Genomic DNA, 26,190 nt, shown 5'->3' with positions numbered 1-26,190 from the left:
GTGACGAGTTTTTACTTTTGGAAGACACCAGAGGGCTTCAAAGTTCAGCAGCAATTTTCCAATTTTTCACAAAATTTTCAAACTCACTATTTTTCAGGGACCAGTTCAGGTTTGAAGTGGATTTGAAGGGTCTTCATATTAGAAATACCCCACAAAAGACCCCTTTATAAAAACTGCACCCCCCAAAGTATTCAAAATGACATTCAGTCATTTTAACCCTTTAGGTGTTTCACAGGAATAGAAGCAAAGTGAAGGAGAAAATTCACAATCTTCATTTTTTACACTCGCATGTTCTTGTAGACCCAATTTTTGAATTTTTACAAGGGGTAAAAGGAGAAAATGTATACTTATATTTGTAGCCCGATTTCTCTCGAGTAAGCACATACCTCATATGTCTATGTAAAGTGTTCGGCGGGCGCAGTAGAGGGCTCAGAAGGGAAAGAGCGATAAGGGAATTTTGGAGAGTACGTTTTTTCTGAAATGGTTTTTGGGGGGCATGTTGCATTTAGGAAGCCCCTATGGTGCCAGAACAGCAAAAAACCCTCACATGGCATACCATTTTGGAAACTAGACCCCTTGAGGAACATAAGGAATAAAGTGAGCCTTAATACCCCACAGGTGTTTCACGACTTTTGCATATGTAAAAAAAATATTTTTTCACTAAAATGTGTGTTTCCCCCCCAAATTTCACATTTTACCAAGGGTTAATAGCAGGAAATACCCCCCAATATTTGTAACCCCTTCTCTTCTGAGTATGGAGGTATCCCATAAGTTGACCTGAAGTGCACTATGGGCGAACTACAATGCTCAGAAGAGAAGGAGTCATATTTGGCTTTTTGAGAGCAAATTTTGCTCGGGGGGCATGTCGAATTTAGGAAGCCCCTATGGTGCCAGAACAGCAAAAAAAAAAAAAAAAAAAAAACACATGGCATACCATTTTGGAAACTAGACCCCTTGAGGAACGGAACAAGGGGTACAGTGAGCATTTGCCCCCCCACTGGTGTCTGACAGATCTTTGGAACAGTGGGCTGTACAAGTTTTCATTTTCACGGACCACTGTTCCAAAGATCCGTCAGACACCTGTGGGTGGTAAATTCTCACTGCACCCCTCATTACATTCTGTGAGGGGAGTCGTTTCCGAAATGGGGTCACATGTGGGGTTTTGTTTTTTTTGCCTTTGTCAAAACCGCTGTAACAATCAGCCACCCCTGTGCAAATCACCTCAAATGTACATGGTGCGCTCTCCCTTCTGGGCCTTGTTGTGCGCCCCCAGAGCACTTTGCGCTCACATATGGGGTATCTCTGTAGTCGGGAGAAATTGCGTTACAAATTTTGGGGGGCTTTTTTCCCTTTTACCTCTTGTGAAAATGTAAAGTATAGGGCAACATCAGCATGTTAGTGTAAAAAATTAAATTTTTTTACACTAACATTCTGGTGTAGACCCCAACATTTCCTTTTCATGAAGGGTTAAAGAAGAAAAAGCCCCCCAAACATTGTAACGCAATTTCTCCCGAGTACGGCGATACCCCATATGTCGCCCTAAACTGTTGCCTTGAAATATGACAGGGCTCCAAAGTGAGAGCGCCGTGCGCATTTGAGGCCTAAATTAGGGATTTGCATAGGGGTGGACATAGGTGTATTCTACGCCAGTGATTCCCAAACAGGGTGCCTCCAGCTGTTGCAAAACTCCCAGCATGCGTGGACAGTCAACGGCTGTCCGGCAATACTGGGAGTTGTTTTTCAACAGCTGGAGGCGTACCGGACGTTCTTATTGGGGGAGGGGGGCTGTGTAGGGGTATGTGTATATGTAGTGTTTTTAACTTTTTATTTTATTTTGTGTAGGTGTAGTTTAGTGTTTTTAGGGTACAGTCACATGGGCGGGGGATTACAGCGAGTTTCCCGGCGCAAAATTTGCTGCATCTCAAGATGCGAGAAACCCACTGTAAAAGCCTCGCCCATGTGAATGTACCCTGTACATTCACAGGGGGGGGGGGGGGGGGGGGGTGCACCAGCTGTTGCAAAACCACAACTCCCAGCATGCATGGTCTGTTAGTGCATGCTGGGAGTTATAGTTTTGCAACAGCTGGAGGCACACAGGTTAGGAAACACTGAGTTAGAAACAGACAATGTTTCCCAACCAGTGTGTCTCCAGTTGTTGCAAAACTACAACTCCCAGCATGCCCAGACAGCTGAAGGGCATGCTGGGAGTTGTAGTTCGGCAACATCTGAAGGGCCAGATGTTGCTTAACTAAAACTCCCAGCATGCCTGGACAGTCAGTGCATACTGGGAGTTGTAGTTTTGCAACCGCTGGAAGAGCACAGATTGGAGACCAGATTGGATTGTCTGGGCATGCTGGGAGTTGTAGTTTTCAGACTCCTAGAAGCAGCAGTGAAGATCTTCCCTGCTGCTTCTGAGGACCATATACTTACCTGCCGATCCCGTCGCTGCTCGTCCACGTGGCCGGTCCTGCCGCTGCTCCTTGGTCCCGCCAGGTAAGGCCGCCGGTCCCCTGATGTTCCTCCCCTATGCCGCAGGTCCCCGCGAGCCCCTGCAGCCATCGTCCCCCGTTCTGCCCGACTTCCAGGGGCGGGCAGTGTGGGGGATCTGAACTTTCACCCCAGATCACTGTGATTGGTCCACAGGGACCAATCACAGTGATCGCTGACCAGGACCATCAATGGATGGTCCTGGGGGTGAAGCAGAAGTTGTCCCCTGCTGGAAACAGAGGTACTTCTGCTGCGCATCGCCGGGTTAACTGAATGTCATTTATAAACGCCGGGATGCGCGAACGCACTGCACAACCCGGCGTTTATATATGACATTCTGCGGGAAGGGGTTAATAAGCCTGTGTCCCCGGTTATATTTTAATTATACTTGTCGTTAGGACCTTAGCCTTCAACAGTATATATGATGTGATACTCCCAGTGTTAGGCTGGGTTCACATCACGTTTTCTCCCATACGGGAGCGCATACGGCAGGGGGAGCTAAAACCTTGCGCTCCCGTATGCCTTTCTATGCGCTCCCGTATGTAATTCATTTCAATGAGTGAAATGTTCGGTGAGCTCATTTTTGCGCCGTATGCGCTTTTACAACCGGACCTAAACCCGTGGTTGACCACGGTTTTAGGTGCAGGGAAAAAGCGCATACGGCGCAAAAATGAGCCGACCGGACCGAACATTTCACTCCGGCTGGCTCATTGAAATTAATTACATACAGGAGCGCATACGAAAGGCATACGGGAGCGCGAGGTTTTAGCTCCCCCCTGCCGAATGCACTCCCGTATGGGAGAAAACGTGATGTGAACCAGCCCTTATACGATTGTGGGTGCATGCCCTCATGTCACAGTGACGTATACCTATTACAGACAGGTGACAGGTTTTTTTGGGTTATACTTTTTAATAAACATGTTAATGAAAGTGATGTTTTAGAGTGGGGTAGTAAGGGTAATTTTGATCCCAGGAACGTGTTCTGTTGGTTTAAGTTGTTCCAGTGGTCCCTGCCAGTCCTGCAACAATGACAACACACATTCACATGACTGCTACAGTCTACTGGCCTCAGTGGTCTCAAGCCATATAAACAAGCATTACCATTGAGGCCAATGAATGCCTGCAATGGTCACATAAATAATGTAGGTGACAATTTGCTGCAAGACCCTTAGGGAACACTGGAGAAGCAGGGGATTTAATGGGCGATCCGTGGAGGTTTTATTTTTTTCCCTCTATGTTCTAATATTTCCAGCTTCAACAAGACAACTTGCTTAAAAGCCTTGACAACCCTTTTAATAATATTTATACTATATATGCAAATTACTCACCGGGCATGGAATATACCAATAAGCCTGGAAATCAGTTTTGGTGAAAATCTTTCAGTAATACAGAATTGGCTTAAACGAGCCAGCAAATCAGATGATAATGGGATGAAGTACAACAGCTGCACCAATTTCAACTGCAAGTCTTCAGGCAGATGTACAAAAAAACCATCTTCAGAATCTAGACAAATAAGTGAAAAGAATAGCACAGATTAAAGTACCTAGTCAAAAATATAAATCCATCCAGTTGGGCCTTCTTTCCTGCAATACTGATTCATAGAAAGGCAAAAGCCAGTTTTAACATATTAAAGAAAAAAAATCTAAACTCTAAATCTGGCAAATCGAAATTTTAAAAGAAAGCCATTTAACCCCATTAACTTTTCAAATGTATTCACCATAATAACTTCCTTGGGGGTAGTTGGATAAAAGGGTCACTTGAATGTCCCCATGCACTCTCTAAGGGGTGGCATGTGGTGATGGCACCTGGCCAGGAGATCGCTTGGGGTACCGGCAGTTGGACCCCCGCAATCTAAACGTTATCCCCTATCCTTTGGATAGCGGATAAGTTTTTCCCCATGATACTTCTCCTTTAATAACCTCACGGGAAACAAAACTTAAATAAAACAACATACGTGCATAATGCAAAGTAAAAAACAAGAAAAACAAAACTACCTATGCCACCTGAAATTACAGTGAATTCAAAAAGTTTTCAGACCCTTTAACTTTTGTCACATTTTGTTATGTTGCAGCTTTGTACCCCTATAATTCTGCACTCTATACCCCATAACAAAAATCGAATTTTAGAAAGGCTTGCAAATTTATTAGAAATGGAAAAACTAAAATTCTGCATAGGCACAAGTATTCAGACACTTTGCTATGACCATTTAGCTCTAAGGATCTGGAGAAGAGTACAAAGAAATGTCAGCTGCTGAATCTGCTGGACAGCCAGGGATTGGAGAACGATGCGCTAACTTTCCCCAAATTTAACAGTTGTGCAAACAATTGTTGACATGTCTGGGAAACTCTATATTTAGTAAGCTCACCAAACTAAGCGATTGGGGAAGACGGGCCTTGGTAAGAGGGCTGACCAAAAACCCTATGTTCACTCTGGCTGAGCTCCAAAAATCCTGTGAGCAGACGGAAGAAATTTTCAGAAGGCCAACCATCACTGCACTGCAGTAAAGCAGGCTGTAATCACTGCCAAAGGTGCTCCAACTAAATACTAAGTAAAGGGTCTGAACTTATGCAATATTTAAATTTTTACTTTACATTTAAGTACCGGATTTCTAACAAATCTGTTTTCAATTTGTCATCATGAGGTACTGGGTGCAAAATAATGAGGAATTATTTGTTTATTTTTAGCATAAAGTCACAATATTTAAAGTGAAAGTCTGAAGACTTTCCAAATGCACTGAATATACAGTATATACCCCTTTAACGTATATACATTAAAGGGGCATTCTGGGATTTCTGTATTGAATTGTAGTTTTGCAACAGCAGGACAGAAAACTCTGGTATATTGCATTGAGAGGATAATAGATGTGTTTGAATGGGTGGGGTGGCTGAAGTGTGGGAAGGAGAAAAGTGACCTCACACTTACAAACAAGGAATCATGGGATTTGTAGTTTAATGGACTAGTCACACGTACAGTGTTCTGCGCAGATTTGATGTGCAGGATTTTCTGCTGCAGATTTAAATGTAAACTGAACACAGCTTGAAATCCTGCGCATGAAATCTGTGCAGAATGCTGTACCTGTGAATACACCATAAGGGAACAAATGTCAACAGGAAATAGCCAGTTCACAAAAAGATAGCCTAGGTGTTATGGTAATTTCACAATATAGCCATTTAGCCCCAAAATAAGCACAGATCCTTTCTAAGCATGCCTATTTCTGTCTAGCAGGAACATACTAAAATCACCTTATGGTGGATAACCCCTTTTATGGACCAGATTAAAAAAAAACAAAAAAAAACCTGTAAATTGGCACTTGGCAACCAATTACAAACTCAGCAAATCTCAGGCATTATACACAAAGCAAATGAAACAAGTTAGATGGCCCTTTCAAAAAAATAAAATAAAAAATAAACTGCCTGGTATGCTGCTCCCAGGGTTAATTAGTCACACTGACACTCAGCAAGTCACTGGCTGCAGGAACGACCCCCCCCCCCACCCCCCCCAACCCCTTGGTTGGTGACAGGCTGAGCAGCAGTGTGATATATTGAGCTCCTTCCTGGTGCCAGGACCAAATACTTCACGCTGCCCATCACCTGCTGAAGCAAACCATTGTTGCGGCCAGCGATTTACTGAGCGACAATGTGACCAGTTGACCACAAGAAGGGGAAAGACTGCAGCAGAGGCCGGGAGCAGGACACCAGAAAAACACCACAACAATCTGGTCATTAAAAGGGGTACTCCATTAAATAAAACATGTCTGATTGCGGGTGTCCAACCACTGCTCTCCTAGATAACGTCCTGTCTCTCTTCTCCTAAGGCCGGCTCAGTCTTTTCTCCACAGCGCGCTCCGGCCCCCACCCTCGGATACATACTCTTGCTGTAAGAAAGTGATGGGCTGTCCAGCCAATCACCAAGTGGAGAACCCCTTTTAAAAGGTTGAAACTGCACTTGCTAAATAATTTACTTGTACATTACATATTTAAATGTATGCATATACAATAAAATAAAAATCAATCAAGAAAATAACCATAAATTTGGCATGCCACTGTCTGGAGGTTCTGAAGTAGTTCTTTGTTTGATCGAGCTGCAGCTATATAAATGGTATCAATAATGAGAGTAGAAAGCTGATAGTTTCTTGCACCAAGATTAACAAGTTGCATTGGGAGACTTGCAAGCCAGCGAAATAGCACTTTACTTCGACTTCTGAAAAAGAAAAAAAGTATATATTTGAGCAGTAGTAAGGGTAGGTTCACAACAAGTTTTTACATCATGTTGAAACATCCTGTGATTGATCTATTGTATCAGTTTGGCTACTTATTTTAAAAGGTGTAGTCCAAGGTACTGAACTGCAGTCAGCAGTCAAACATCCCGCTATCTCCTGTACGGGGCACTCCGGCCTCCACCTCTACGAACGAACACAAGTGATGGCCCGCTCAGCCAATCACTGGCTGAGCTGGGACATCGTTGGGTTCGGACCCCTCCGAGACATAAAACTTATCCCCCATACATTTATAGGGGGGCATATCTCCTTTAAACTCCAAAAAAACACATTAGATTTGATGCTGCAGATTTTAACCCCTTATGGATACAGCCCATTTTGACCTTAAAGGGGTACTCCGCTCCTAGAAATCTTATCCCCTATCCAAAGGATAGGGGATAAGATGTCAGATCGCCGTGGTCCCGCTGCTGGGGAGCCCTGGGATCCCCGCTGCGGCACCCCGCTCTCATTACAGCACAGAGAGAGTTCGCTCTGTGCGTAATGACGGGCGATACGGGGGACGGAGCAGCGTGACGTCATGGCTCCGCCCCTCGTTGACATCACGGCCCGTCCCCTTAATGCAAGTCTATTGGAGGGGGCGTGACGACCGCCACACCCCCTCCCATAGACTTGTATTGAAAGGGGCGTGACGTCACGAGGGGCGGAGCCGTGACGTAACGATGCTCCGACCCCTGTACTGCCCGTCATTACGTGCAGAGCGAACTCGCTCTGTGCTGTAATGAGAGCACGGTGCAACAGCGGGGATCCCAGGGCTCCCTAGCAGTGGGACTGCGGCGATCTGACATCTTATCCCCCATCCTTTGGATAGGGGATAAGATGTCTAGGGGCGGAGTACCCCTTTAAGGACACAGACAATTTTATTTTTGCCTTTTCGTTTTTTCCTCCTCGCCTTCTAAAATCCATGACTTTCATATATTTCCATTCACAGACCCATATGAGGCTTTTTTTTTGTGTAACCAGTCGCACTTACATACATTTCTATTATTGTACTGCTGTTTAAAAATCTCAAACTTTTGTTTACAAATTCACTACGTTTAAAATTGCCCTATTTTGACCACCTCTAACTTTATTTTTGCGTATTCAGGGATGTGTGAGGGCTAATTTTTTGCGCCATGATCTGTAGTTTGTTTTAATATATGTGACTTTTTCCTCGCTTTTTATACATTTTTTGCAGATTGACAAAAAAGCCGAAATGTTTTACTTTTTTCTTACGTTTACACCGTTCGCTGTAGGGGATCATTAACATTATATTTTTATAGTTCGGACATTTACGCACGCGACAATACCAAATATGTTTATTTATGTTTTTTTTTTTACGATAAAAACTTGGTGATTAAAACTTTATTGGGGAGGGGCTTTTTCAAATTTTTCTCACTTTTTAAAAAAAATTTTTTACATTTATTTGACACTTTTTATGTCCCTATAGGGGACTATTTATAGCAAAATCAGATTGCTAATATTGTTCAGTGCTATGCATTGGGCATAGCACTGATCGGTATTATCGGCTATCTTCTGTTCTGCTGGAAGATCAGTGCAGAAGACCCTGGGAGACGGACGGAGGCAGGTAATCCTGTCCGCCATCTAGGTTGACCTGATCCCCGCGGCAGTGCCACGGGCGATCAGATCAGCCATTTTAAATGCTACATCGCAACAGATGTCGTGATCTGTATTCATCACTGATGTCCACCATTATCGGCTGGTCCGCGGCTGCTGACAGCCGCTGGAACCCACCGTGAATGAAGCGAGAGCAGCTCCTGTGCTCACGGCGCCGTGTGCTAAGTAGCGCCGTACATTTACGGCACATGTCCTTAAGGGATTAAGCAGTGTTCGTTTATTTTCACAAATTTTCAAAACATAACATCTGCAGCAAACATAGTATGCGTAAATATACCCTTAATGTGCCTTCACACGGGTACATTTTATACAGCATATTTGCTGCAGAAAATCCAGAGCAAATGTTGCTACAATTGACTTCATTGGTCTGCAGAAAATCCCCAAATCTGTCACGATTGCAGATGTTCTGCTGATTAATTGACGTTAATGGTAGGAAAATCGGAACTAAATCCACCTGTGTGTAGGATCCTTAGGGTATTTTCACGCATACTAAACATGTCTGCAGCAGATTATATCATTGACTTAGGGCCCATTCACACTACAGAATTTCCTCCTGTGCAGCAGGAGAATGTACAGTGTGTGGCAGGGTTACATTCAGAGGGTAATGTTTGGGGCAGCATTCTATTCAGATGGTACAGTGGGCGTCAGCAAGATGTAGCTGGAAGAAGTCACAACAGTGTCCATCAGATGAAGAAAAAAAATTGAGATGATATCACCTGTGAATCAATGATATCCTTGTGTATTATACCTGACTATAACCCATCAGTGTTGTACTCACTTGTTGTTTCACTAATCTTAGCTGCAAAACTTACAACTGGGGCTTGTAAACTGTCTCCCCCCTACATTGTATGTGTTCTTAGCCCACACTGGAGGTAACTGGGGTGCAGTCTGCAAGTCGGACCCAAGGCTGCTGTAATTAATTCAGCTCCTGGCTTTGTTTATCCGGCCAGGTAGGTTAGCTATTAGGCCCGTACCACTTGAGAAACCTTGGCATGGTGTGCGGACTCAGGTATGTCTTTCATATAAAAATATACTGGCTAATGTCTAAATTTTACATCAGTGTTTACACTTACCACAGGAGTGAAACCATATGGTGGTCCACAAGTGCAGGTCCTCCACTCCAACGTATGTGCACAACTGCACTTGGGGTGGAGCACCTATCACTTTAGATCACGTTAATGTAATTGTTTAACTTTTAAATTATATTAAATAAATTTTAAATTACAACTGCCAGCATATCCTTACCACCACTTGGATCATACAGTGACTTAGTTTTACATAGTAAAAACCTCTTTAGTACTTTCCCCTTACTTGGCAATAGGTATACATGATTATTTTAGTCAAAATAATTTTTCACAATGCTCTATGGGGGCAACCATCATGCCAAGTAGGGAACTTGTTGTTAATGTTAATTGTGTGTGTGCGTATACTTTATAATTGCCCCCTACTTTTACTTTTGTTCTTGCTTCTCAGTGTGCCCACCTAAAATATATATATTATATTAAAAAAAAGTCGCTACTGGCCACCCACCACAGATTTTCATATGAAAAGAGGAGAGCATAAAGGCAACAGAGCCAAGGCAAAAAGGTCACGTTTGCATATTTTTTTTTCCAGTAGCAGAAATGTAATTTAATTAACTCTACAAAAATTAAAGAGGTACTTTGAAAGGCAATTTTTTTTTTAAATAACTGGTACCAGAAAATTATACAGATTTGTAAATCACATCTATTTAACCCAGGGATTTTTCATTTTTGGACAAATGTTTTCCTCCTTGCCTTCTGATAATCATACCCATATGAGGGCTTATTCTATGTGCCATCATGGCATTACAAAATCAACGGTGAAGCAAAAAATAAAATAAAAAAATTATTTGTTGGGTGAAACTGAAAAAAAAAAAAAAGGAATTTTATAACTTTTGGTAACATCTGTTTCTACATAGCGGACTTTCTGGTAAAAAGGACATTATCTTTATTCTGTAGGTACATAGGATTACAATGATAGCCATATTATATAGGTTTTGTTTTATTTTACTACTTTTAAAAAAATTATAACTTTTGTAAAAATGAGTAATCCTAAAATTAACCTCTTCCGATCCCAAAACTTTATTTTTCCACATACAGGGCTCACTTTTTGCGCTGTGATCTGTAGTTTTTATATTTGTACCATTTTTATTTTGATGGGACTTTTTAATAGCTTTTAATAAAAAAAATTTTTATTAGGTGACAAAGAAATGTGCAATTCTGGACTTTGGTCCCGACCAGCAGGCTGAGTTAGCCTGTGATGTAAAGTTTCCCGGGTTTCGTAATAAAAAGCGTGTGCATGCAAAGTTTACTACAGAATGCAGTTAGTGTGAATGCAGTTAGGGCTAACGTAGACAGAGAGTCCGTAGTAATCTACGAGCGCATATGCAGTTTACTACAGAGCGTAGTTAGAATAGGTAGTGGAGCAGGGAGGGAGGGAGACTAGTGTAATTTGCTTAATTAGTCCTGGGAAGACCTTTAGGAATGCCTATTTAATTAGGCATTTCCTAAACTGTAGGACGGAGGGGGTTGTATATCTAATTACATGTACATGCCCACTCAATTACATTGGTAAAACAAAACAAGAACTGAGGAGAAGAGTCGGGACATCAGACATCATAGGAATACCTCAGTGGCTAGACATGTCTGGAAGGTGACAGCAAAGCCCTTGAATTTAAGGGAATTGAGGCAATTAGGAAAAGCCCTAGATGGGGTGACTGGGATAGAAAGATTTAACAAAAAGAGACCCAGTATAGATTTGTTTGTGTTACACCACATGGTCTGAATGACCAATTATCATACCAGTGTTTTATTGAATACATTTTGATTTTGATCTTTGTTTTCCACAAGTATATTTTTTGTCGGTTTCAGGGAAAATTGGTGGATCCTGGTTCTAATGACTGGGAGAGGTGTATATATATTTATGTATGGTTGGGGCCTAATATCTTTGTTCATTATTATACAATGAGCTTTTTAAAAAAAATAAAAAAAAAAACACCAATTGAAATGAGGCTATGCTACTAACTTAGGGAATCTGGGGGACATTTATCATTCAATATAGACTTTTTTTTAGTCTATCCTTGGCGCTTGAATGTCGCAGTTATGTAAATTTAGCGACTTATATGCGACTTTTTGAATAGAAGTTCCCAAGTGTTTTGTCTAGCAGTACACCGTTTTCTGATTAAGACATGCACTGCACCCTCATTTATCATATGCTACATTTTTAATAAGTCACAAAATATTGGGCTAACCCCGATTTCTAGGCGCAAAAGTACGCATACCAAAAGCACACGTACAAAACCTATCTACCCTGCGCAAAACAAAAACGAGCACAGCTGCGGGGAATTCATTATCTATGGTAGACTCTGATGATAAATTACACGCTGCTAAGCAAAAAGTTAGAAGGAAAAAGATAGTTAAAAAAAAAAAAAAAAAGAGTAGCGTACACTTTTAATGATAAATGTCCCCCTCTGTCTCTAGATGCCATGATCTGTAAATATTGGATGGTGAAGAAGAGGGGGAGTAACTTGTATGTACGTGTTTTCCACACCTGTACATAACTGCTGTCCTGTATATGAAATATACTAATTCATTACTGTAGGTTCAGTTTGTTGGTAAATATATACTATGTCTACAATGTATAATCTATCTTTAATGTGGGTATATGCTTCATAATCATTTTAATTATTACATGTGATATCTATTATAGTTGCATCTAAATTTGCGCATGTTTCATATCTCTGTGCGATTAATTATGCGCTCCAATCCAATGGAACGCATACATCATTTCCAGCGTGGAATCCTAGTTCTACGATGTGCATACACTATATCCGATTTGCCGGAGTGTTAACCCTGTGCATCACTTCCGGCATGGGCGCTCCACACTGAGTACCAGTGGAACGCATCAGTCCTTTCCGGAAGATGATCCAGGCATACCGGAAGCGCATACTTTGAGTCTACACGTGGATTATGCATTGGCGCCAGTGCAGGACTCCAGGTTACTGTATGACAGATGTGTAATGTCATTTTTCTATAGGAACCTCCCCTCATTCACTAGTAGGAGTATAAAAAGAGATCCGATATACGACCATAATTAGGGACGCACGGCATCTGCGCACCTCAGCTATGGGGACATACTTCTACATCATATGCTATATATTTTTCCCTACATAGCATTTACACTTGTAATTTTATGACTCCCTCCTGAGGAACCCCGAAACCATCATAAATGGGGGGAAACGAGTTGAGGAAGCTAATAGTTTTTATCATCATTTTGTATATTTTTGTTTGAGCACATTATATTGCACTGTTCTATCATTCTTGTAGTCTGTAAATGGTGATGCATGATCATTAGAGCCTTTACTATATGGTCGGATAGGGCGATCTAGGATCCTATAGTGTACAGTCGAAGTTTAAAGTGGGGGCTCATCCTCCACTATTAGGCAGGGTAAGTGCAGGAATAATATTTTAGGGACAGCTATTTAACTATTTGGCTTACTCATATGTACGGTTTTCTATCAGAACTTGCCACATTGCTGTTTCCTGTTACATCATGTACCTGCCCTGCACTTTCCTGCAAAACCGTAAGTGACCATTTATGTTATTTGCTTCTTAAGTGGCACTTTTATATGTGTTTATTCTGACCATTGCTCATTAGTGTATATGAATTTATATTGTATATAACAGTGTATATGCATTAATATTATATGGTCATCCCTCTACTATATTTTGTGAGGTGCTTTGGATACTTTATATATCACCTATGTATATCTTTAGGCGATTTCTGTATACTTTATATACTACCTAGGTACATCCTTAGGTGATATTTGTACAGTGAATAAGACGCATATACTTCCGGTATATTTTGCGCACACCATACAGGACTACTGACAATAGCCTCGTTACTATACATTGGTCTTTATAAATTTTAATAGGATCTAAGTAACACGAGTATCAATTTGCATAGTGTAGTTAGCGTAGCTAAGGTTTAGAGTTAAGGGACTACAACTCCCAGCATGCCAAAGGCTGTCCAGGCAGTATGGGAGTTGTAGTTTTGCAATGGGAGACAAGTGTAGTTATAATAGCATACAGTCATTGCCGTAAATATTGGCAACCCTGAAATTTTTTAAGAAACTGAAGTATTTCTCATAGTAAAGGATTGCAGTTACACATGTTTTGCTATACACATGTTTATTCTCTTAGTGTGTATTGGAACTAAACCATAAAAGGGAGGGGGGAAAAAAGCAAATTGGACAATGTCACACCAAACTCCAAAAATGGTCTGGACAAAATTATTGGCACCCTTAATTTATTTTTTCCAAAGGCTGTGCAACTAAATATTAACTGAAATCAGTCGCTTCCTGTAACAATCAATAAGCTTCTTACACCTCTTAGCCGGAATGTTGGACCACTCTTCCTTTGCAAACTGCTCCAGGTCTCTCTCATTGAAAGGGTGCCTTTTCCCAACAGCAATTTTAAGATCTCTCCACAGGTGTTCAATGGGATTCAGATCTGGACTCATTGCTGGCCACTTTGGAACTCTCCAACGCTTTGTTGCCATCCATTTCTGGGTGCTTTTTGACATATGTTTGGGGTCATTGTCCTGCTGGAAGACCCAAGATCTTGGACTCAAACCCAGCTTTCTGACACTGGGCTGTACAGTACGACCCAAAATCCGCTGGTAATCCTCAGATTTCATGATGTCTTGCACACATTCAAGGCACCCAGTGCCAGAGGCAGCAAAACAGCCCCCAAAACATCATTGAACCTCCACCATATTTCACTGTAGGTACTGTGTTCTTTTCTTTGTAAGCCTTATTCGACTTTCGGTAAACAGTAGAATGATGTGCTTTACCAAAAAGCTCTATCTTTGTCTCATCTGTCCACAAGACGTTTTCCCAGAAGGATTTTGGCTTACTCAAGTTCATTTTGGCAAAAATGTAGTCTTGCTTTTTAAAGTCTCTGTGTCAGCAGTGGGGTCCTCCTGGGTCTCCTGCCATAGCGTTTCATTTCATTTAAATGTCGAGGGATAGTTTGCGCTGACACTGATGCTCCCTGAGCCTGCAGGACAGCTTGAATATCTTTGGAACTTGTTTGGGGCTGCTTATCTGCCATTGGGACTATCCTGCATTGACACCTTTCATCAATTTTTCTCTTCCGTCCACAGCCAGAGAGATTAGCTTCAGTGCCATGGGTGTTCTGCCCCCCCCCCCCCCCCCATTATTAGCCCAGCGCTGCGCTGTCCCCATCGGGGTACTACCCACATATGTCACCCGCAAGCGCTGCCCTCCTCGTCCTCCTGTTTGTTGCGACCGCCGGCGCTGACACTCTATACCACTGGTCTTCAACCTCCAGATGTTGCAAAACTACAACTCCCAGCATGCCCGGACAGCCATTGGCTGTATACAGTTATATACTGTGGAACCGCCATAAGTTACAAAAATACAGCGATACAAATATGACACGGTGACCATGCCCCCTTTTCGGGTTTTCTTAGCAAAATGGAGAGTTAGTCAGGTTTTTTTTTATTTTTTTATTCAGGTGCAAAATCTGGTGCAGACATTTCTGTCGCACAACCCAACAAAACATGTCGGGTTTGCAATAGTAAATGAGGGCCTATGTCCAATTAGCTTTTTCTCCTCCTTTTTTGGTTTAGTTCCAATACAAACAAAGGGAATAAACATGTGTATAGCAAAACATGTGTTACTGCAATCCTTTTCTATGAGAAATACTTCATTTTCATGAAAAATTTCAGGGGTGCCAATATTTACGGCCATGACTCTAGTTTAACACAGGTGTAGCATAGCCAGATTAGTTTTACAGGCAAATTGAGCATAGTTTAGGGAGCGCAGCATAGGGTGTAGCATAGATAAGTCCTACAGTGAAGGAACTCCCAGCATGTCCAGACAGCTAAAGGCTGTCCAAAAAGGACATGGAGCTACACAGGAAAATGACAGAGCTGGAAAGGAAATGGTAAGTTAGGTTTTTTTTTGTGTGTTTTTTCCCCCTTCTCTTTTCAGATACATGAATGCAGAGGACTACATCCATGACCTGCGTATTCTTTTGTGTATCCACTTAAGACAAAGCCCATTTTGGCCTTAAAGAGGTACTCCGTTGCCCCAGCGTTCGGAGCATTTTGTTCTGAACGCTTGGAGCAGGCGCCAGGGAGGTTTGGGTGGTGGGATTGAGGGTCAGGTTGTGATGTCATACCACGCACCCTCAATGCAACTTCCATAGACTTGCACATGCAGTTGTAAACAGAGGAGAAGATTCAGAGCTGCCAGCTGAGCTTGTCTGTGTCCTGGCTGCAGTCTGAGATTTAGGACTCCAGTATGAGTCTGAAATCTATAAAAAGGGCTTGTGGCCAGGACTGGTAGGGAATCCCCTAGTGATCATTTTTTCAAGGTGGAAAATTAAATAGAAAGAAGCGTATTTTTTAATAACATGCAATTGGAAAGTTATCTATAATCAAAAGTTTTTTTGATTAACGGTACCCTATAAGCCTTGTAGTATTACTACAAGGTATTACCTTATAAGCTGCTAATTGTAACAAAAGACAGACGGATACAGGAAGAGTGTAAGGTCGGCATCCCGGTCCCTGCAGTGTCTCTGTTATTGTTTTAATCCTGTTGTGGGTATTGTGTAACATTCATTTTTGTAATATTATGCACTTTACTGCTGGTGTTTAGGTATCTGTACCTACTAGCATACAGCACCTTACTTAAATTGCACTTTGCATTTTTTATACCGTATATTTACTAAGCTGCTATTATATTGGTTTGTATCTGTATTTAAGCATATTGGTTGATCAGTGGTTTATGTGCAATACCCCTACACTACCACTCTTGCCGCAGGGTATCCGGTTTTGCCGCTTTTTGTGATGTATTGTTTTCCTCTTTATGTGTGTATCTAATTTTAGTGCATACCAATAACATTGATTTATATTATCTTTGTATAAGTGACTCTTTGGGCTTCTTTTGCACTTTTTGTTTATGGCCTTATAAGCTGCTGTATCCTCCGGAGGAGGTTGTGCAGTTTCAGTCTGACCATAGATCTCTAAAGAGAGCACTGTGGTCAGACTGGGAAAAAACACAGTGGCCCTTATTTACTATTGCAAACTCGACATGTTTTGGTGGGTTGAGCGCCAGAACTGAAAAAAACCCTAACTGACTCTCCACTTTGCTAGGAAAACCAGAAAAGGGGCATTGTCACCAGGAAAAGGGGGCGTGGTCACCGAAAAGGAGCGTGTTCCCGACATTTTCACAAAAACCCAACATATTTACTAAGATTTCCACAGAAAATGTGATTGATTTCAGCTGAGGAATACCCTGCGGCTCAGAGCATGTGTAAAAAAAAGCTAAATGTAGGGAAAGTGGAAAATGTAGGGTAACTTTAGTAAATACTGTGGAAAATAAATTGTAGGAAATTAAAACCCACAAAGAAACCTACACTCCACTCTTCGTAAATAAGGGCCAGTGAAGCAAAAAAAAAGAAAAAGTAGCTTTACTTTAAATTTGTTAAAAGGAACAACTTTTATAGTAAAAGACAGCAATAACGAAACATACTAATTTATTTACACGATTACTGTGCATCAACAAAATCATGTAAGTGCAACATAAGGGTTTTTTCTATTTTGCAATTCAATTAAGTGACAATTAAATGGAGGGGGGAAAACAATAGTGACTTGGTAAATAACCTTACCTCCCCTGATTGAGACAGATATCTTCTTCTTTTAAGTAAACTTTGTTGAAAAATGTTAGAAGCGTGGAACGTACAGACAAATGAAGGTCTCTCTGCTGATACATCATGTATACGGCATGAATCAACTTTTCTGTAGCCACTGAAACATACAATTAGTAACAAGAGTAACAATACAAAATTTCACTAAAATAACTCGATAAAGCAGAGGAAACACATTATTTAGGAGTTTTTAAAAGGATTACCATTGATTAAAGGAAATCTGTCATCAGTGTCACCTGCACTTACCTGTCTGTACAGACAGGTAGTGCAGGTGACACTGATGACAACGATACTTACCTTGGACCGGTTTGTGCCCTTGTTTTCCAGCAATCCTCTTTGGTATCTTCAGCTCTGGGCCCGACTTGGAGCATAAGCGGAGCTTAGTGATGTCTCCGCTGCTGTTTACCAGCAACAGGACCAGCAGAGAACAACAGCGCTCACGTCACCAAGCTACGCCCATGCTCCAAATTGGCCCGGAGCTAAAGTTACTGAGAAGGATTGCCATTGAACGACAGCACGGAATGGGACAAGGCAAGTACCGTTGTCAGCAGTGTCATCTGCACTACCTGTCTGTACCAACAGATCAGTGCAGGTGACACTGATGACAGATTTCCTTTAAAGGAAAGCCAAAATCAGCAAGAACAGGAGCCACTCTCCAATGGGATGGGCTCAAGATGGATGCAAGATTTGGAGCCCATCCCATTGAACTGGTTAATTGACTCATTTTTTATGTAAATATTTTTTTATTAGCCCATTTTAAAATTAACAAGATGTATTTCTTTGAATATTATGCATTTCTATGTAGATTATGAATTTATTAATATTAATCATTTTGTATTCATTGTGTATATGACTGAGTCTTGGATATGCAGATCAGCATGGGTGTCGGGTGTTAGGACCCTCATAAACCAGACATTGATGGCTTATCATGAGGGAACCCCTTTAAAGGATATATGCAGCACTGATACTTAAAAAATAACTTTAACCTTCTCATAGATCTTGTAAAGACCTATTCAGCAAGACGTCTTTGGTCAAAATCGGTCAAGTAGTTTTCATGTTATTGCCTCCCAAAGTTCCCTCTGTTTGCAGCATGGAGGGAGAAGCAGAGTCATAAAAGACTTCATTTCCCAAGTCCTCCTCTCCTACTTCCTGTAAGCTGCTGCCCTCCCCCTGCTCTCCACACTGAGTAAATTACAAAAGTAACACCTTAGCTCCCTCCCATCCTAATGAGGTCCCTTTCCCCACCTTCCCCTTGTCCAATAGAAATGCAAGCTGCGGCTGTGTGCTTGTGCTGATATTACAGCAGTGTTTTCAAACTGTCTGTCCAGCAGTGACAAAACTACAACTTCCAGCATGCCAGGACAGCCAAAGGCTGTTCAGACATGCTGGAAGTTGCAGTTTTGCCACTGCTGGAGACACAGAGTTTGGAAAACACTATTACATGTTATACTACCATAGAGGACGCTGGGCATTGGCTGTCCAGGCATGCTGGGAGTTGTAGTTTTGCCACGGCTGGAGAAACACTGTTTGGAAACCACTGCTGTAATTCGTTGAGTGCAGGCGCAGAAGCCCGCAGCTTCATCATAGCGGTACCAGCATTGTTTATTGTATTAAACATGTAATAGTATTTTCCAAACTGTGTCTCCAGCAGTGGCAAAACTACAACTACAGCTGTTGGCTGTCCAGGCATACTGGGAGTTGTAGTTTTGCAACAGCTGAAGCCACTCTGTTGGGAAACATTGGTGTAGTCAAATCCACTTGCTGTCCCATCAGAAGCTCAAACTAATGTTCTGCCTTCCCCAACTGCTTTACACTGCAGCTTTTATCACATCATAGTTAGGCCCTTTTCACACTGCCATTGTGCTCAGCCGCTATCGGCCGTCAGGCTCCCCTATTTTTTTATTTATTTTTTTTGACACTGGAGCTAAGCTATGCACGCAAAACCGTAACTTTCACACTGCCGTTATGACACGGCACAGCCCGTTAGGAGAATAGCAAAGATAGATTACTGCAATAGCAGTCTACTCCTCCCTCTATTCGCCACCAAAAAGAATGGCGCCGTTGTGCTCTAGTCTTGTTAACGGCCTGTAAAAGACAAAAAAAAAAAAAAAAGGGGGAACCTGACAGCCGTTAGCGACTAGCCACAATGTGATGTGATGGAGAAAAGCTGTCCAGGCATGCTGGGATTTTTGAAGTTTATTTTTGCTTTGATTTTGCTTACGCGTGACAGATTTATCATATTATACTAGGGGGTTGATACATTTGGGGTACATAAGCAAAAAATAAATAAATAAAATCACTTCAGGACAGCACTTTGTAACACCACCTCCTCTTGTCTACTCTAAAGTCACAGCGGAGAAAAAAAAAAAATGTGCAAGATACAGATATATGTGTGGTTTTTTTCTTTCACATTTTTAGTTTCTTTTATTTCACAGTTATTTTTTCTTTCCACATTTTTTTCCCCACCAGCCAAAGGCTGTCTGGGAATGATGGGGGTTGTATATTCGCAACACCTGGATGCTCCCTGTTTGAGAAGGCACTGCTTCCCAGGGGAGAGCGCCCAAAATGTAATAACGCATTTTTCACTTTTTTCTTCTCTTCTTCAGATACATGAATGCGGAGGACTACTACGGATTCGGGGACTAAGTAGATGACCAGTTTTTTTTTTTTTTTTTTTTTGCCTTTTAATAAAATGGTTAAAAAGAGCTTGTGGGGAAGTGTTTTTGGAATACATTTTTTTTTTTTTAAAATGTGTTGTGTTTTCTTTGTTTTACAGGCTTAGTAATGGATTCAGTCTATTAGACAGCTTCCAATACTAAGCCAGGGCTTAGTGCTAACCCCCAATTATTGCTCCGGTACCCACTGCCCCAGGGGTGCCGAAAAAGAGCCAGTACTAACAGGCCCGCAGCATCAAATATGGCGCTCCTGGGCCTAGGCGGTAACAGGTTGGCATTATTTAGACTGGGGAGGGCCAGTAACAATGGTCCTCGCCCACCCTGGTAACGTCAGGCTGTTACTGTTTGGTTGGTATCTGAGAATGAAATACAGGGAACCCTATGCTTTGTTTTTTTTTTTCCCCCCCAACAATAATAAAGTGTAAAAAAAAAAAATGCGTTTGGTTTCCCGTAATTTCAGTATCAGCCAGATACCAACCAAGCAGCAACAGCCTGATGTTACCAGGGTGGGCAAGGACCATTGTTACTGGCCCTCCCCAGGCTAAATAACGCCAGCCTGTTACCGCCTAGGCCCAGGAGCGCTATATTTGACGCTCCTGGCCTGTTAGTACAAGCTCTCCCCAGCACCCCTGAGGCAGTGGGTACCGGGGTAATAATTGGGGGATAGTGCTAGCTGGTTTTGGGGATAACGATAAGATCTGGCTCAGTAATGGATTCCATACTAAGCCTGTAAAATAAAATAAAAATTTAAACACGTTTAAAAAATTATTTATTACAAAAACACTCCCCGACAAGCCCTTGTTAACAGTTTTATTAAAAGATAAAAAAAAAAAAAAAAAATCTGAAACGAAAGGAAAAGAAAAACACGAAAAAAGGGTTAGTACATTTTGGGTCCTCTCTCCTGGGCAGAATGCCCATAAAAACAGTGATTCCAAACAACTTTTGCCTTTGGCTGTTTGGAAATATAATAATAAAAATAATGGGAGTTGTAGTTTAGCAACAGGTGGAGGATCGCTGTTCCGAAACTACAACCGCCATCATTCTCAGATATGATTTGCCTGTCTAGAAATGATGGGAGTTGTAGTTTAGCAACAGCTGGTGGCTGTCCCTCTGTACTGGTACTACTACTCCCATAAAGGGAGTAGAAGTACCAGCAGCAATTGTACTACTACTCCCATGAGGGGAGTAGTAGTACCAGCACAGAGGGACAGCCACCAGCTGTTGCTAAACTACAACTCCCATAATTTCCAGACAGGCAAATGATATCTGGGAATGATGGGAGTTGTCCCTCTGCACTGGAACTACAACTCTCATCATGGGAGTTGTAGTACAAGCACTGTGCAGCCGATTGATTTGCAGGAGCCATTCCTGCTGTCCCTCAGCGCTGTGGTGTTACTACAACCACCATCATGGACCAGACTTTGGTCCATGATGGTGGTAATAGTATCACCGCAGCACTGAGAGACGGCAGGAATGGCTCCTACACATCCATAGGCTGCGGGAGGCTGCTGCAGCGCTTGTACTACAACTGCCATGATTGGAGTTGTAGTACCAGCACAGAGAGACAGATCGCAGCGGATCTCATTCCTGAGACCAGAAGTGAGGGAAGCGGGTGGCATCAGTGCTCGCTCCCTGGCCAGCGGTGAATGAATCTTTGCCCCGCTGGGTCACACGTGGTGACCAATCAGGGCTCTCGGCTGGGGATTTTACTTGCTCTGCAGAGATTCATTCCCTGGCGGGAGTCAGCGGGTTGGCTGGGGAGCGAGCGCTGATGTCGCCCACTTGGCTGCTTCATAAGTGCACAGGGGGCAATATGTACATGCTAAACTAGCATGAAGAACGCTAGCGGGGAATTGGGATCTGCTCTGAATAACCCGATCCCTGCTGGCATTCTTTATGCTAGAATAGCATGTAAAGTAGTCTCCAAACTGTGTGTCTACAGCAGTGGCAAAACTACAACTCCCAGCATGCCCGGACATCCTTTGGCTGTCCAGGCATGCTGGGAGTTGTAGTTTTTTCCAGCACTTGGCACATACAGTTTGTACACCACTGTAGATGCAATACTAGCATAAGGAATGCAGGCGGTGGATGGAGATCTGCTCCTAATAACCCGATCCCCGCCAGTGATGTGAAGACTTCTGTTCTAGTATAGCACGTACACTGATTGGGGGGTCTGCATCAGGGGTCGGGATGGGCATTGCACTGAAAAGGGGTTTGGCCAGCATAGGGTGCTAGCATTGCAATTGGCTGTGAGGTTACAGTGTAGGGCAATACAGGGGGCTACAAAGCTCAGCCTATCAGGGCTCAATGTAAAATGAATGAATGAATATTGAAAAGGGGCGGATCGCGTAGCTGGAAGAGGAGAGTGAAGAGAGGGAGAAAACCCTCCTGTTGAATTGTGGGCAATAGTGACGTTCCAAGCCTAAGATGGCTACCTAATGCAGCTCTATGTGCTCGAAAGTAACGCTAGCAGAATGAACTACTGAGCTTCCTGTACACAGCTCACAAAGGAATTACAGATGAACAGTGAAAGAAGATGCAAGTATATAGGAAAGTTATATAACTTTTGTTTATGCTGGATGGGAAAAGCAATTGTGCACTGCATATCTAATTTAATTAAAAAATTTAATAAATAAACTCAATAAATAATGAACAGCATGGATATAAGTGTCTTAGGAAGAAAACATGGCCCTACGTGTAAGGATCCTTTCACACACTATACTGTTGCTCCATTACAAACAGACATTAATGGCTTTTTTTTCCTACTTTGGCTGCCATTAATGTCCGTTATTTTAACGGAGCAAAACGGGAGTTATAACAGGAGACTAGGATCCCATTCACTTGAATGGGATTCCTCTAACGTCCGCTATAAGTCCCGTTATGATAGCGGGAGAAAAAGACGTGACATGCACAAATTTTTCTTTCACTATCTTCCTAACGGTCCGTACACTGACGGGCACAAACGTCTAAATCTGTCAAACGTCTAAATCTGTCAAAACTGCCTCAGTGATCCTAGAACATGCCAGTATTTTAGGTATAACTGAAAATATCAAAATAAACTATGAGGATGCAATATCGAGATATTACCTGTCCCTAACAGAGTCAAATCTGGTTTTCTGACAGAGGCAGAAACTGCTTATTCAACGATTTTTTGGACATGATTCAGAATAAAGGATCATTTCATATTCACCAGGTGGAACAAAGAAAATGACCCCATTGTTTCTCAAGAACTGGTTCAAATGAAACTCAAAATTCTCAATAGTAAACTAGAAGTGCCATTGTCTATTACAGAGCCTACTAACAGACTACTGTAAGAATATTAATGTATATATATTCAAGAGAGATGCCACCCACAATCATGGGGGCTATAAAAATATATAGAATTGATTTCTTAAAAATTGTATATAGCTAGATTTGTGTTTATTTAAAAGAATGTAGGTGTGTAATAAAAGAACAGGGCCTAGGTTATCTGAATACAAATATTCTGTCCAGGTGTAGTGATACAGAGGTGTCAATCAACACCACATGTATGCTGAGAGCGCCACCCACAGGACTGCAATGGTAATAAAAAGGACACCACAGCAATATTTAGGGGAAAACAAACTTGTTGGAAACTAAAAAGTATAAAAAAGGTATGAAATGGATAGAGAGGTGTAAGAAAGTTTAAGAGCAATATCTTTCTGGCCTTCTGTCCATTCTGGCATCATAGTAAAAAGAGGGCCGTTAAAGAGAGACCTCACTACTTAAAGCGTACCTGTCAGATCCAACTATTTTTTATTTTATTTTTACATCTCACTCAGTACCTAATCCTGACCATGTACATCTAATTTTTGTGTGTCTAGCACCTTTACTTTTCTTTTTATGACAATTTCGCTCACTAGTCTGAATTCCTCTCAAACAGGGGGCGTGGCCTCACTGTGCAGGTCTCCTCCCCCTTCCTCAGTATGCTGTCTGCTCACATCTCTCCTAGCATTAGCAAAACTACAACTCCCAGCATGTCCTCACTGACAGTAGTGGGACAAGCTGACAGTGGCAGGATTTTTCCTCCAGCCGTGAGCCCTGCACTCACAGCTGTGAATCAAGGAAGTGTGTCCATGACATAGGTGATGATGCATGGACACAGCAGGACTAGTATGTGTCAAAGCAGGCGGGGGCAGTTGTTTGACTGTCTTTTTCAGTATGAAACACTGAAATTTTTCTAAATGAAAGCAATTGCAAAACCTATTGGTTTTGCATGCTTTACAACATATCAAAAGTTTTTGTATCTGACAGTGCCCATTTAAATCACCAATGGTAAACCAAGAAAAAGCATTTGGAAACCTTTTCCTTTTGAAAATACTGTATTTTAAATCAAATCTTTTTTTTTTAATCTATACTAGGCTTATATCTTTCTTAAAACTGCAGCATAGAAAATAGATGTAAATGTGCATGGGAAGTGTATAATTTCTCTTAAAGGAATATTCCAGGATCTAAGCTTTTATCCCCTACCCCCCCTGCGATCAGACATTTTATCCCCTATCCTCTGGATAGGGGATAAAAGCTTAGATCCCGGAATACCCCTTTAACGTAGTATAAAGTGGTTTATGATACTTGCATTTGATAATGTAAGGTTCAGCTAACCTTGTTTTAGATGCACTTAAAGGGATACTCCGCCTCTATACATCTTATTCCCAATCCAAAGGATAGGGGATAAGATGTTTAATCACAGGGGGTGCGGCAGAGATCTCTGGGCCAGAATTTCACCTTTGGATAAGGGATAAGATGTATAGGGGCAGAATTCCCCTTTTAAAGATATCTGGTTACATAATTCGCACAGTTGAAAAGAGACACATGTCCATCAAATTTAACCAAGGTGGTGAAGGGAATCTATATTTCTGCATATGCATTAATGTTATTTTGTCCTAGGAATGTATCAAACCCTGTTTTGAAGCCCTCAACTGTTCCTGTTGTGCCCAGTTCCTGAGGTGGACTTCCATAAATTCATAGGGGTAGATTTACCAAAATCTTTGCCGAGAAAAAAAAAAAGTCGGCTAGTTGCCCATAGCAACAAATAAGATTGCTGCTTATATTTTTCAGAGGAGTTTTCAAAAATGAAAGCAGCGATCTGACTGGTTACTATGGGCAACTGGTCGACTTTTTTTCTGCACAAGTTTTGATGAACCTCCCACATAGTTCTTATGGTAAAGAAGGATTGTCGCCCCTGGACTGATTTCAATAGGATTCTACTACAATATTCACATAGAATTTCCACGTCGGAAACATCTGGCACGGAAATTCAAATTCCGGTGTCCGCAGAAAGAATAGACCTGTCCATTCTTTCTGCGGACTCCACACAGAAATGCACTTTTGTCAATGAGATGGTGCATCTTCGAGCAGTTCTCCACTGTCAGGGGAATGTCCGGACACTCCTCCGATGTAAACAACCAAACCTTTTTTTTTTTTCTTCCTTTTGCCCCATTGAGAGGGAGTGCCCCTTGTCTTTTGAGAGGGTTTTTGCCTGGAACAGCTTTTCCCCATATTTTGTTGTACGGGCCATTCATATACAAATAAGTTGATCATATGCCCCCTTTAACGTCTTCTCAAGACTAAACAAATGTAATTCTTTATATATTTTCTCATAATTAAGATGTTCCATGCCCCTTAGTTGTGTGTGTGTACCCTTTCCCACTCAAAAACGTCCCTTTTATGAACCGGTGCCTAAAACGGAATAGTATATTCTAGGCTATACCAATGATTTATAAAGCTGTAGTATTAAGTCTTCGTCCTGCAAGTCCATGCCTCTTTTGATACATGATCATATCCTTCTGGCTTTAAAAGCAGCTGCTTGATATTGCATGGCATTCTGTAGTCTATGATCTACAAGTACAGGTGATACTCCAAAAATTTGAATATTGTGCAAAAGTTAATTTCAGTAATGAAATTTAAAAGGTGAAACTAATAAATGAGAGACAACAAAAAGAGAAACCTAGCCGCACATCCACCATTTGTATTTTGATCAACTTGCTTCTCAGCATAATTTCAAAAACTAACAGGTTGTTAGTATACATTTTGATTCTCCCAGCCCTCAGGGAGCACATGGTAGATATTAACACTGGTGTGGTGCCCTGCGGCAATCAATGTTACTGTGATGCTTTGTCTGTGGGGTGGTGTGACCCGGGGATGGGGGCTTGGTTGGGCAGCAGTGGGGCTGCCTGGCCACTGGGTCGTTCATCCTATGGACTTGGTGTCGCGGAGGCAGTGGTTGCTGCCCGGTGCTACACCAGTGTTATGTTAGGGACACACTCTGAATAGGTGGCCTTGATGCGGCGAGTGGGCTTGCACTTTTTGATCAAAATGTATAGTAACAACCTGTTCGTAATTGAATTTATACTGAGAAGCA

At 41.9% G+C, this 26,190-nt stretch overlaps 1 protein-coding gene across 1 annotated transcript in view; it reads right to left on the bottom strand.

Moving 5' to 3' along the window:
* Positions 1-26,190, bottom strand: part of TEX10 (testis expressed 10) — a 225,418-nt gene that overhangs the window by 127,300 nt on the left and 71,928 nt on the right. Inside the window, exons 6-8 of the mRNA XM_056520143.1 lie at positions 17,098-17,236; positions 6,512-6,687; positions 3,816-3,990 (exon numbers count right to left, since the gene is read on the bottom strand). Of these exons, the coding sequence (XP_056376118.1) occupies positions 3,816-3,990; positions 6,512-6,687; positions 17,098-17,236 (490 nt within the window). The remainder of the gene's footprint in view (positions 1-3,815; positions 3,991-6,511; positions 6,688-17,097; positions 17,237-26,190) is intronic.

Source organism: Hyla sarda, chromosome 5 (genome assembly GCF_029499605.1).
Source record: "Hyla sarda isolate aHylSar1 chromosome 5, aHylSar1.hap1, whole genome shotgun sequence".
NCBI lineage: Eukaryota > Metazoa > Chordata > Amphibia > Anura > Hylidae > Hyla > Hyla sarda.
The sequence above is the reverse complement of the archived record's forward strand: the minus strand, read 5'-3'. Positions and strand labels throughout refer to the sequence as shown.